A 14,348-nucleotide genomic window follows, 5' to 3' on the forward strand; every position below is an offset into this window, starting at 1 on the left:
ACTGCTTTGGAAAGCGGAGCATAGGCTGCAGTTCATGGTTGTGTAGAGCCGTATTATAGGAATGGCTTAACCAATATCCTCTTAGTTATGCTAAACCTCTGAAATGTTTTATCCCAGCAGAAGGGATAGTTCCATTTAAATTTCCATCTGCATGCTGGAGAGAAAACGGGCTGCTTGTAATTGCTTCTTCCTACTCAACAGTTAAAATAACACAAGTGGGATTTTCAATGTAAAGCCTTGTTCAGTTTTGGTTCTTACCCTTGCCCAACATTCTTCCCAAGGTGAACTGCTGTTCCTGGATTAAGACATCTTTTAGTTTTGTCTTCAACTCATCACTGATCCCTACACTCTCCACTGGGAAAAACAAAACAAAAAAAAAAAAAACAACAACAAAACAAATGAAGCATCAAATAAGGGATATTTAAATATTCTGTCACAACATCAAGAGTCACCTGTTCTAATCTCCATCTCAAATCTGATTCCCACACTGTAAGCAGGAAAACCTGAAAAAGGCAGAATTTCTTTCCATGTCCTCTAGCCTCACCACAGACAAGCAGCCATTAACTTTTAACCATCAGAAAATGTACTTAGAGTACTTAAAGGGAGAGGGTGTGATAATACCACCCTTAAACACTCCAAGAACAACAGGAATACAGATATAATGTAAAGAATGCTGAGAAGACAAAATTCAATCTGAAGGGCCACTGACAGACACTGGTTCATACAGCTTAATTCAAGTTGATGGAGCTGCACCATTTTAATGACTGTCTGGAGCACCATCCTAACCCAGCTATGCAGTGCTGCCATAGAGAGCCATGCCCTTGCTGAAGCAGGAGACAGAAATGGATCACCTTAATTGAGCACCTGACCATTCCTGGGACTCAATCTCCTCTTTGATAAGTTACTAATTCCTGGCTTTCCAAGACTGATTAATTGGTTCATGCTTGTAGCACAGCTCAGCATACCGAGTTTAAAAAAGTCCTGCTAATATTGTTCAGCCATATTTATCTCATCGCTGGGTTATATTCCAGTTGAAGGAGTCATTGTAGAGTGAAACTGGGGCAAGGGAGTGGTGAATTTATGTCTTGCATTAATATACATAATGACTGTAGCTGTAATTAGCAAGGGCTGTGTAATTGGTATGGAAACAGCCATTCTGGCCTTTCACCTCTGCAATTCACAGCGTCTAAACCTCATTGTAAATTAATCCCATGTTTTTGATCAAGAAACATCAGTTTCAGTGAAAACAGAGAGAGCATTGTAAATGTATGAACACAGCTTCCCGGGCAGAATCACTCAGGCCATTTTACTTACATGTTGCTTCAATGAGCTCTGGGCCCTCCCTGTTGAAAGACCTGGCAGCTCTGAAATGGACTGCTGGATCCCCTCTGCCAACCACACTGCCAAAGGCATGGCTAGAAGGCAGAAAAGACACACAGGACCATGATTACATGGGCCATTCACTTCTAAAAGGGTGTGTTGAACAGTACGGATGATTTCTCGCCCCTTGCCATATTAATTCTTCAGACTGTTTTGTTAAAGAGGGTGTATCTGGAGAGAAGGAACAATGGGTTTATGCTGCTTTGCTGATGCACCTACAGCCTTCCAAAACAGGGGAATCACTCCTCCCAAGTGCCCGGGAGAAGTTGCAGGTTGGAGCAGGTTGCAGGAGTCACAGGAACAGAGATGCTGCTGTGACAGGGAGGTCTGGGAGGCTGGAAAGAACAAGAACCTTGTTTATGGAAAGGAAACTTTACTGGGGATCCAGAGGGTTCTGGGCAGTCAGGAATTTACAATCAGCTGATAGACTGAAAACCAGCAAGGGATAAAGGGCTCACACCATAAGAATACAGATATTTCATCTGTGGATTTCTTCTCTTAAGCAGCAGTGCTAAGAATTACCTTGATAGAGTTTATATCTGTATAGTCTAATAAGGCCTTGCTATTAACATAACATTTTCCCTACTGTATTTTGGTATTATCATTTTGAAGAAAAGACAGGCACCCCAAAACTACGAAAAAACCCCAATAACAACAAACCCTCAAAAAAAAAATCCCAACAAAAAAACAACCAATACAGTTACCTAACGAAACTGCCAAAAGTACAATGCTTTTTTGAAAAATAATTGAGTCAGAAACTACAATAGAAGAGAAAGCAGAGATCTCTCTAGCCAGCACAAGGAGAAACTCCCTTACCCAAACCGAGTTTCCTTTCTTCTTTTTCGAAGGAGAATAAGAGCCAAGGCAACAGCTGTGACCAGAGCTGTGAGAATGCCCAATGCCACAGGAACCCAGGATGTCCCATAAGGAGGTTGTCTCTGGCCACCTAGATGATGGAGAAAACACCAGTCAGGAAACAGAAGACTGACAACGTTAAACAGACCAGTTTCTCCTTTTGCTTTTAAATGGGAAAGCCATGCTGCTGGACCTGGTGGATCTTTGTATACTGGAATTTGGCATAAACAGGTACTCAGCCAATCATCAGGAAAACTAGCTCTTTCTCACAGAAAAGGCAGAGCAGAAGTATCTAGTTGTCAGAAACTATTGGTTTTGAGCCTTGAGAATATAACAGGCGCTGCACCAGATTATATTATTTCACATGAGCTCATTATCCGGGTCGCTTCAAACTGCAGCCTCAGGTCAAGAAGGTTCCTTAGCATGATCATTTTTCTGTGTGGGTTTCACCCTGTCCTGTTTGAGACAGACATCAGAACCTTGACCAGGTAACACAGCACTACCTGAATGTCAGCCAGGCAACATTTTGAAAGACAACAGAGAAGGACAATTGCCTCAAGGCAATATGGTTAAAAATATTTATGTTTTTCCTCTAACCCTTCCCACAAAGAAAAGCACCCTGAGGGACTTGGTATTAGCTGTAGCTTCACAATGTTGTTTGGTTGGTTGCAGCTTCTCAATGTCTCTCCCCAAAGAAAAGAATATTTGCTCCCCAAATACATATACTTTTGACTACAAAATGTCTACAGAAGAAATGGAGACACTGCCAAGCTGAGCAAGCTGCCAGGCAAGGAAGATAAGCAATACAGTTCTGAATAAAAAGAATATTATGTATGCCTGGCAAAAAATGATAAATTAATCCAACTCCCTGAGAGATTTCTTCTCCAAATACAATTACTAAAGATTAAATGTGAATTTGAATGGGTTTATTAAAATCTAGGATAGCCCTCATATCTCCAAATTGTTTAAGAGCTAACAAGAAAAGGTACCGGGTCCCTGAGCACCGCCTTCACCTTCATGCTCACTTGCTCACCCTCAGTAGCCGACTGCCCTTTACCTGAAGGTAAGGAAGAATCATCTTTGATGATGTAAGTAACCCTGATGTAAGTCATCACAGTATAAATAAAACTGTTCTTAAAAGAGATATTAGGTTCATGGGCTGGAATTTGGATGGATCTCTGCATAAATGCATATGAAAAATAGTCAGACAACACTTACTGGCAGAGTCCTGGCAGGCAAGAGGCTTCTGAGGCTTGATTACCAGCTACATTGAGGAGCCTTATCATCCAGGTTTTTAAAGAAGTAGTATTCGTCTAATAAACAGGTAGAGCTTAAGGACACAGAATTGTGAACAAAGAAGGAAGCAGCTATTGCTTCCTTCTTTGGGAATAAGAGCTATTGCTCTATTGTTTAAGAGCAATAATTTGCTCCACTTGAAGCAAATTATCAGGTCCTTAGTATTTATTTTCCAGCATCTTATCTCCTTCAGTGACTCACATTTTCTTTTGCCACCCAGAAGGCTTTACAGGCTCTGGGGCTTACGATACTCCCTCTTGCTGCAATTTCAACCCAGCCTTCAAGGCTGTTTATGAGGAGGGAGAGATCAGAAACAGAAGCTGTATTTCTCAAATAAAATAGAGGTAACTCCAACCCTCTCCACAATTCCCAAGCTGAACACTTGGTCTGATTCTGCCTAACAATCAGGGTAGAAACAACTAACAACACTGATGAAAAAGGTCCTCTCTGATAGTTAACAATAAGGTTTCCTTCTCCCTGTGGTGAGAAAAACCTCTCTTGGCTTATTTTTCTAGTCTCTGTCTGTTGACTGTTCTGGTGAGAGAGCAGGAACTTAGGTCAACTCCTGGGGAGCCCCTCCAAAAGGAGTATGGATGAAAACAAAACTGAAGTAAATTATTCTCCCTGTTTCTAAACTGCTGGGAATCAGAAGCCCATCTCACAGTTTATAGCAAATGTGTCAGAAATAGAAATGAATGTTGAAATTCACTGCTCCTCCTGCTCTGCCCCACACATCCTTGCTTCCCACTTGTGTCACTGAGCTTGAGAGGAGGCTGCAGCCCACAAGTTGCCTCTCCTCTCTCAACTCTCTCCCATCTCCTGCAACCCCTTTTTCAACCAGCATATGCCTTAAGACTGCACAAGGCAGTGAGAAGACAGTATTATTAGAAGAGTTTAGAAGAGTATTTAGAAGCCCTTTGATGATGAACCCTTTTATTTCACAGAAAGTTTGTAACTCAAAGGTGTGCAAAGAACATAATTTAAGAGTCTTCTCCTGCCTACAATTGTGAAGATTACAGGTAGGAAAAAGCTATTAAACCACTCTGTTCCTCAATCTGCAATGAAAAAAAGAGGTTTCTTCTGAGAAAGTTTCTGAAAATATTGAAACAATCTTTGTTAATAGCACACCAGATCTCTGCATAAGTAGGGTGGAGCTCCCACTAGCTTGGCTGTGATGACAAATCTGACTTAAAGTTTATAGGAGCTTAGTCATCCTTATTGCCGCACTGGGAGCTGGGCAGAAACCACCCCTGGCATTTCTCACATAAAGCAACCAGTGCCAGTTTGCTATTTTAGGAAAGGAAGCGACTTATGTTTTCTACCAGGCCTGAAACAAAACTGCAGTCTTTCTGCAGCTCTGCTGCTTAAGGCCTGTCAGTGTTTCCACAGTGAACTTTTACTTCCAGCCTATTATGCTTGTGAAGAAATACATGTGCTTCTAGACAGCATTTGGCCAAAACAAGCTCCACTCCTGATGCTACTTTTTTTGAAATGGTTTGTAAATAAAAACAACCAAGAAACAACATATAGTGCTTTCAGGATTATCCCTTTCCAGCTCCCTGTAAAATGCGAACCCTAAACATTCCCTGGGGCTTCTTGCCAGTGATGGCCATTTTCCAAAGGGAACTCCTGTTTTTTCCAGATACTTTTGTCTGTATTTGGGTGCCACAGAAAATACCCAGTCAAAAAGTAGGAGGTAAAAATTAATGGAGACAATGACCAACCTCAGTAGGTTCAGCTCTGAACCTTCACACACCTTCAATCTCTTTTAAATAATTTGAGGGCTTTGATCCTACAGTGACTGTGTGCTCACACTTGACCTTCGGTGCTGACTTTGTCACAGGAACTGGGCTGCCAAAGACATGAGTAATGTGCATGCTAAACCAGCATTAAATGCCCTACTGCAAGGGTACAGTTCTCTACTGGTTGCTCTGCCTGTATCCCCACCTCTTGCTTCCTTGGGAGCTCTTCTCTAGAGTCCCCCTGCCATCCCTCAGTGGTGAGGGATCAGGAGAGCTCAATGTCCATGTGATTCCTCAGAGATAAGTGGAGTGGGAAGATAGCAGCAGGTGGGTCAGCATCAGAAATTAGAGACTGATATCTTGTCCTGCCATGGCCACTTGGTAACAAAACCTCAGGAGACTGAAATTTTTTATGGTCATACCTCATTGACTTCTTATCACCAATCTGTATCTTTATTTGGAACATCTTCCTCTTAGTTCTGTTACAGTTTCCTTCACAAGGCAGAGCATTCTCTCCCTCCTGCCCATCTCCCCATATAACATCTTGCCCTGCTTCATAGCCTGCCTCCCATTTCCCATTCACCGTGAAACACAAGCAGCAAGGAAATCGCCCCAGGTGAGCCCAACTGCCCTTCAGCACTAGGAGTGCACTCCACATGTGCATGTCCTTTGCTTACAACAAACCCTTCCACATGGTCCAGATTGCCTGGTACAGCATCTGTACCATCATCTTCCTCTTCTACCAGTAGTTCAGCTTTTCCCTGGAGTCACCTAAACCGGTTTAATATAAATACATTCAGTAAAACCATTACAAACCCCCATGTGACCACGGTTTAAATAAGGCTTCACTAAAACTAGTCAGGAATGGCATAAAATTAAATCAAAGAAGACAACCTGTACTAGAGGAGTTTTCTACCACATTTACTTGTGTAAATCAGTGTAAACCTTCATTTGCATATTTTCTATTGTGTCTACCCTTCTGCTCTGCACTAAGCACAGTAAAACCCTGTTCTAAGAAGACACAGTAGAGGCCAGAAGCTGTTTTATTTAGACCACCTCTTTAAAGATTATTGAATTTCTAGTCTCCTTGATGAAGCATGCTGCTGTATAAGCCCACGTGTCTCAGTAAGTAGTAAGCACTGAAAGAAAAAGACTCAGAAAAAACAGCAGTCCCAGTATTTCTAACTTTTTTCCCCAAGTGAAGGGAGAAAATAGTGGACACTTACCCATGACCTCCTGGGCTTCAAGCAGGAAGATGTCACTCCAGGGCCCGCACCCTGCAGAGTTCAGCACACACACCCTGATAATCAGGTCTTTGAGAGGATTCCACATGGTGAGATTGGCTTTTGTGTCCTGCACGATCATCTCCCCCTGAGTGCAAATGACAACGAACTGTGAGCTGACTTAAAAGGCATGTAATGTAAAACTTCACCTTTAAACCAAAACAGTACCAAACATGTACTTCACTGGCACTATAACAAGGGCTGGGAATTGTGACTTCTGGGTCCTTATCTCAGTTTTGACTGAGATTTGGGCTGTTGTCTTAGGTTTCTCTTCCCAAAAATTGCAGGTTTCCCAAGGCATAAGGGAGATAGGAGGTTTAATAATTTCTTCCTTTGAGGTCCTCCCATGCACGTTGCTATAGAAATATGTGTTTTTCCTGCTATTAAAATATATACCTCCTTCTAGAGGTTTACTGTAAAGCTTCTGGTGGTTTTAATCCAAGGGAGGAATCTGTCTGTCTGTTTAACTTGCTGACCAAATCCTAAATGGCTTCTGAATTTCAGCCCCAGTTTTCACTTATGATGGCAAGGTCAACATATTTTCAGTAGTTTTATGGACCTTCTTCATACAGCAAACCCATGAATATTTGGCTGCCACCACTGACACAGAGTAAATTCAATGAGAACTCAAAATACCATCACTCAAAGTCAATGATGCTGACCTAGTGTGAAATGGATCATACAAAACAGGAAATAATTCTCTTTTCCCTCTAGCTGTCTACTATTACAGGCTTGCTCTTCATTAATAAGCACTGGGTAAACACCTATTAGGAAGTTAGAAACCATAAGAAATGCTGTGAACTTCAAAGGCTGATAGATACCTGGGAAAGGTCAATGCCAAAGAACAAATGAAAGGCTTTCTACCCTGTCAGGGTCCTTTCAACTCCCTAAGTATTGTAAATGAAGCTGAAGAATCCACAACCTTCTTTCTGTGATTTACAGCACAACTCATTCACTCGTTAAATACACCTTTGCTGCTAGGATTGGGAAAGCCAAGGCCCAGTCACAGGAGACAGAAAACCCACATCCTGTACTGTCTGAGCTGGACAGCCCTAGAAAGAGGCAGAGAGAGACAAAGTGGATTCTCCCTATGTTGTCCTGCTTGTGCAAGGAATGGCAGAGAACTGGTCTGTCTGCAAATGAACATTCAAGTGAAGGAATTCTGAATATGCCAGGAAGGAGGCAATGGTCCTATATCTACAAGTCAAATACTGAGGCATTGCCTAAAGTCAAAATAGATCCATTTACACAAAAGCAATGTCAGCAATCTAATCCTCTGGTATGGATGAGGGACCTTAATGCCTACAAAATTTAGTATGAACCTTCTGCAGTTCTGTGTTCAATGGCTCAGTACCTTCTCAGTCTGTTACCTGAGTTACATTATCCTGAATCCATTCCAGTCTGTATCCCAGGACATTTTCTTTCAGCACATCTGGAGCCACACCTTCCCACTCCAAAATTAGACCAGGATCTCTTTGAATAACATGGATATTTTGAGGGGTGCTGTTTGGAGCTGAAAGCAGAGAACAGAACACAATCACTTGTGCAGGCAATAAGGCACTATCCACACTGAAAATGGCAGTTTCACCCTCTTTCCTGAGATCATCCAGAAAAGAGAGGGTGTGAGGGGAGAGAACAACTTCTGCAAACCACCAGCACTCTGTGTGTGGTTTCAAGTGGAGAAGACAGGTCAGCATCTCTCATTTCTTTCAAGATCCCATGAATCTCACAGAGCTAATGGGACCAGCATGCAGAAGCCCTGTGGCTGGGTAAACCCCAGTATTACACATCGTTGCTGCTAACCACACTTGACTGCGTACTATTGTTTTGTTCTAGGAGACCCTCGGAGTGGATAAGCAACCTAACTGCATAATGTTTCCCATATTGCAGGATCAGCAGGAGTTAATTACATTTATAATTCTCTCTTTTTCAGGTTCAGAACTGCTGTCCTGTTCTTGTCTGATGTTTCTTACCAAGCTCCAGGGTCTGGAAATAAACCCTGTCAGTGAAAGGGGAGCTGCCCATCTCATTGCTGCACTGCACACGGACGCTGTAGTTGGTGGAATGCTTCAGGCCTTGCACGGTGTAGGAGAAGGGTGGCACTGGGGTGACTTCAGTGGACACCTCCTGGCCATCTGGTGACTCAGCTACCTGTGCCAAGAGTGAAACGAGATGACTGTTAGCATAAACAATATGACTAACATGTCCATATGGATAAGAATTCATTTAATTGTCAGTTTAGGAATGTGTAAGAATAGATATAGCACCAGTGGTGCTTAAAATACTGAAATAGGAGTTGTCAAACTAAGAATCATGAAGTAACGTCACTTGAGCAGTACCGAAATTTTCCACCAGATGAAAATTTGGTTCCATATTTTAAAACATTTCCTCCCCTATGTTACAATTTCTACAGTTGATTATTATTCCTTTAAAGAAAACTAAACGTGCTTGTCGCTTTGAGTGGTAGCAGCCAGCTTCTGAGGCTTGTTTAAATCTGGGCAATGAAAACCAGTAGAGCAACTTGCCTATTGCCTACTGTCACCTTTTGCCAAACTCTTTTTTCCTGAAGTTTGTATATTTTCAATTTTGTAGCGGATTAGAGGTATGGTAGACATAAGTGACTTGGTTCAACTAACTTGTTTCAAATTAAACTGTAAAGAAACTTCTTACCATTCCTACATCCCTTATTTTTCTTGTTTCCAAATCTGAGCTTTAAAGCAGCATGAATGTTAATTTAAATCTGATATCACTGTGTACTTTTAATGCACAGAGTCAATGTTCCTACTTTTGTACTAACAATAGCAGAACTCACTGCATAGCTCCCAGGCTCAGACTTTCTCTTCAAGTGCATACAAAATAGCAAAGCAGAGAGTAAAAGCAAGATGTACTGACAAAAGTGAAAAAATCATATGGACTTTATGTATTTTATATGGCAGCCTTTCTTCCTCTCTCACTGCCCTACTGCTCACTCTCACATACACTTTTGGCACACTGTTTTATTTGGCTGGTAGAAAGGAAGAATCTCAAGTTTCCTGAACAGAAAAGCATATTGTTGTCATTATCACTGTCATCCGCAGCACAAAAAAACAAGACAACTATTTTGTAAAACCCTGTCTGCTGGATTATGTGTTTCTGTTCAACACTCCCAAGAGCTGGTGCTCGTGCATCTGACCCTTTCACACCCTGGAACCTGGCTTGTGTTAGCAGTCAGAAAACACTGCCATTCCCTGCCCAGTCCCCAGAAGCAATCTGCTTGTCTGAACACGGTGCTCCTGGGGCACCTGCTGCAATGCCCGAGTGCCAGAACAACACAACAAACTTCCAATCCCCCTTCTCTTTCTGGGAGACTCCCAGCAGAAGTGCAACCATGAGGAGCCAGGAACATGTGCATTTTCACATGGAAATGTAGGTCAGTGCCTCACACAGAATCTCGCAATGTGGGAGTCAGAGGAAGCACAGTTTTCTGACAGTGCAGGGTCATTGCCAAGTTATCCTGCTCCCAGACTCAAATGCAGGAACTCCATCCTCCCCAAATAGAACAGAAAAGGCTTAGAAAAGGGGTGAGAGACTGCTGAGTTGACAGAAACTGGGCTGCTCTGATTCAGCCTCTTTGCCACATGTCCCATCCCCCACCCCTGCCCTGCCAAAAGTGAGAGGGAGAACTTAAACCCCAGAATGATTAGCATTGCAGCGTGCAAGCCAGAGAGAATAGGCTGTTCCAGCTCGAGATAACTGGCATTGTAAAACAGAGGAAGAAAACCATTTTCAACTGCAAAAAAGAACAGAAGTAGCAACAAAACCCACCAACCAGGGCCAGCTGCATTCAGGAGTTCTTTCTGCCAGTGAGTTGAAACTAAATTATGATTTCCTTTTCTTCTGAAATATAATAAACATCAGAACATGAAACCTCTGGTTTTCCCCCAGATAAAAAGAGGACTACAAGTAAATAAGCTAGACTGCTTCCAGCATACCTTAAGTTTATAATCCTCCTCTGCATAGTTGGCAACACCGCATAGAAATTCCACTCCAGCTCATAATGCTGCTGTAATCAGGTAGGGAAAGCATAGGGGCCTGGCAAATAAATCCATGGGAACGTGCCTAGCTGTGTTTGCGCAGCCTGCTTTGGGTATCACCATTTATTTTCTCACTGGGCTACCTGCTCTTTGATCTGATTCTACAGCTAAGTAGGCAATGATAGAAACTAACTCTGCCTGAGGTTGGACACATCCCATTGTTCTCAGGAACTTCAAGAAGCAAACCAGTTTTTCACAGATGTAGAGTACTCTGCACCTAGCAGAGCTAAAGAATAGTATCAAGCTTGATTTTCTTGGAAGAACTAGTCTTTGACAATGGAAAACCAATCAAGATTTAGAGACAGGGCTTAAATTTGCTCTGAAACATGCAAATAGGCCTGATCTTGTATCTAAAAGCCCAATCTGTCTCCTGCCTCCATCATTCCCACCTTTCCTGTACCGCATCCTATACTTTGCAAGCTCCTCATCCCTTGGATTCATTGGTATGTCCGAATTCCTGCAGTTCTTCTGACACCCCACAGCACAGGCCTGTTTTGGCGTGGGACTCACAGGCACCTGCACTGGAACAAGCTACCATGGGCCACTGCTCCATGCAGGAAGGGTGAGCACCCTGCAGCCACAGCTGCTCCAGGGCACTTCCCACAGAGTGCTGTGTGCTTCATGTGTGCTGCAGTGTAATAACCTGTATGGAGTAGCTGCCACGAAGCAACTGATAACCTGCTGGCCAGGAGAATGTGGCCAGTCTTTAGCACTTAACTTTTGAGCATGAAATTAATGACCTGCTCTTTGGCACCTATGAGTTGCTTCCTGTTAAGTTTTTATGTTTCAAAGCCGTGACATAAGAATTGGAAAGCTGCTAATAAGTTGGGAGAGGAAACGATAGCCCAGGAAATGTGGCTTAGGAGAATCCTATTATTTATGCAGGGCAGGGCACAACCCAGAGAGGCCATACCTGAAGAGTGCAAGAATGGAGAGGTGCACGGCCATCAAATCCTGGCACCCAGACCACACTGGCATTGCTGCTGGTGACTTGGCTCACAGTTACATTGAGAGGCGGGAGAGGCATGGCTAGAAAGGAAACAAAGAGACCTTTTAGTGTACACAGAACTGAGCAGGTATCCACGTGGAAATGGAAGAGGCTTGAGGCTAAAAATTATGCAAATAAATCACTAACAGAAATGTGGTTAAATATTGCATCTTTAGAGAGTGTCCCTGACTTGTTGTGAATGAAACTATTATTTTAACACTGGACAAGCTATTGTCAACCATTCATCATTGTCCATAGATGCACACAGGCAGTGGTTGATCTCTTTTATAGCAATGCCAGTGTGGGATGTTTACACCTTTGCTACTCAGCTCTCTTCCCTTCCCCCTCCACTGCAGGGCATGACTCAGCCCTGCACACAGTTGCCTGTGGACCCACACTGTGAACTAAATCAGGGCTTTAAAATCCCACCTCGGGTTCTTAGTCCAGCCTTTGACACCAGCTCTGCCAGTACCGGGTGGAGGGTGGCTTGCTGTAGTGACCTGAATGCCGTGGAGCTGAATTTGCAGTAGACCTCTTTGTGCTGCCTCCAGGTGTCCACTGCAAACTCCCACTGAAACACCCTGGGACAGAGCCTGGGCTCAAAACTGCCTCCTCAGCCTTGGGATGAATAAACTCCATTTTACAGAGGGGAAACTCAAGCCAAGGGGAGTGCCTGTCACACTACTACACATGGCTGATACCACTCCACAAATTAAGGGCAGGGCCAGGAAAAAAATCAGGATTCCAAGACTGGACAGTTAATCAGATGCTCGTGCTTCCTACCACCACAGCACAGCACCAAACTGCTTGGCTTCCTTTTAGGATCTTTGATGCTTCCCTTTGAATTGTTCTTTCCTCTCACTGTTAATTCCACATAGTTAACTCCTATCCTTCCAGTCACCATCTCTTTTTCACTACTGAGTATTCATTCTGGCACTTCACTCCAGACAAAATTAGCAGCTTCACAAATACTAACCTCTCCCCTGACCTCCTTCTCATTTAAAAAGATTGTATGCTGATGCTTGTAATAGTTTTCCTGCAGCACCTCAACAAACTGTACCCACAGGAGTCCTCTTTCAGAAACCCATCCTCAGGACAAGGCTCTGCCTGCAGATTGAATTTTTTGAAAGCCTCCTGAGTTGTATCCATCAGAAAGCAGCAACAGAAAAGTAATTGCAAGCCAGGATTTCTCCAGCTGCATCTTCTGCCTTGCCAAAGCACCTTTGTATTTCACTGCACCAAGGACAACCACAATACTGGTGCCTTCAGCATATCCACAGGGCCATCTTGCAAGACAAACGCAGAGCTCAAACACTCAAGTCTCTGCAGAGGGCCTAGAGGAGTCAAATAGATAGTGACACAGATTAACCCTATAAAGCCTTTGTTGTCTGGTTAACCAGTTACCAGGACCCAGGGCAGGGCCTGGCACCTAGATAAGAACGTGGTGTGTGGGGCAGCAGACCAAGGGTCTGGGATAGAAACTAGGCAATGAGTTATTAGTCAGTTAACTTAAGACTTTCCTGCATCTTTGTTTCATTCTCTTTTGATATTTTGTGTTCAGGTCTGTAAGCTCTTTAAGGGGAAAAATCCTGCTTTACTGCTTACTGGGTATTGCTGAAACATTGTCCATAACTCAAGTTTTTGCAGACACACCTGTAACTTTTGGGTTTAGCAACATGTACTTTTCAATACAGGATGGCAGGCCCAAAGGAGGTATGTGTTGTGCCACCAGTGAGAATAATCAACTGCTAACAAACCCCATGTGTGAAGGAGACAGTGGCTGAGGAGGGCTGGCTTGCTAGCACCTTCCCCTAACTCTGCGAGCAAGGGCCAGATGCATTGTCCCGTCATCTCTTGGGAAAAAACTGTGGGCGGCTGTTTCCTGTTGTGCTCTGAAACACGGGACACAACCCTAAAAGTGTTAGCTGCAGATATAAAGGAGAGAAAAGCCTGTCAGAAAACAGGACCTTGAGTGTTAACATAAGAGAGTTAGCTTCCTCTGTGCTTAGAGAGTGGCTGAACAATGGGGCTTTGTAATGGCTGGGGACTGTGGGCTACAATAACAGTAATTTTCTGCTTGGAGTACACCCAGCACATTGTGGGCACTACAGAGAATAGATAATGAACAACAACAGGAGCAAATAGGAAGAAATGTTAACAGTTTGTCAACGTCCTAGCAAAAATATTTGCCTCTGGAAACACAGAAGAAACTAATTGTTTAATAAATTGTAGAAAGATTTAAGAGTCCTCATTACCAGATGGGTTTGTGTAAGAGAGGAAGGCCCTGAACATGCATGTGCAGACAACTACTTCCAGAAATAACCTAATTGAATTCTGCATGATCCTATGATCAAAAACTAAATAAACATTATTTGGGCCTGCCCTATTTCTGCTGTGTAGGAACTTTTCTTTAATTTTAACAGGGCTATACTAGATCTTTGAAGCTTTTCTATTTAGAAAAGCCTCGTCACTTAGGTAAATTTATAACTATTTTTTTAGACATATCTTTGAGGTACTACAGACATAACTTTTATGACTACAGTACTGGATTTGTTATTCAAAACCTGAATTTTTCTCTACAGGACATGCCACATACTGGTGTAATATTAGCTGAGTGACTTAAGCTTGCTCTTTCTCAGCTCTAGAACGTGTGTGCGTGACCCAAGTGTGCGATGGCAATATGTCCCTCCTAAATAGGCTGTGTGGATTCATTACCTGATGATCCCTGAGG

At 43.0% G+C, this 14,348-nt stretch overlaps 1 protein-coding gene across 2 annotated transcripts in view; it reads right to left on the reverse strand.

Moving 5' to 3' along the window:
• TYRO3 (TYRO3 protein tyrosine kinase) overlaps positions 1 to 14,348 on the reverse strand; it is a 41,638-nt gene that overhangs the window by 12,877 nt on the left and 14,413 nt on the right. For both annotated transcript variants that reach the window (XM_068193462.1, XM_068193463.1), the window contains 7 exons: positions 11,543 to 11,658; positions 8,530 to 8,707; positions 7,927 to 8,069; positions 6,500 to 6,644; positions 2,197 to 2,326; positions 1,315 to 1,415; positions 259 to 354 (listed from right to left, as the gene is read on the reverse strand). In XM_068193462.1, the coding sequence (XP_068049563.1) occupies positions 259 to 354; positions 1,315 to 1,415; positions 2,197 to 2,326; positions 6,500 to 6,644; positions 7,927 to 8,069; positions 8,530 to 8,707; positions 11,543 to 11,658 (909 nt within the window). The remainder of the gene's footprint in view (positions 1 to 258; positions 355 to 1,314; positions 1,416 to 2,196; positions 2,327 to 6,499; positions 6,645 to 7,926; positions 8,070 to 8,529; positions 8,708 to 11,542; positions 11,659 to 14,348) is intronic.

This window comes from Anomalospiza imberbis, chromosome 6 (assembly GCF_031753505.1).
Source record: "Anomalospiza imberbis isolate Cuckoo-Finch-1a 21T00152 chromosome 6, ASM3175350v1, whole genome shotgun sequence".
NCBI lineage: Eukaryota > Metazoa > Chordata > Aves > Passeriformes > Viduidae > Anomalospiza > Anomalospiza imberbis.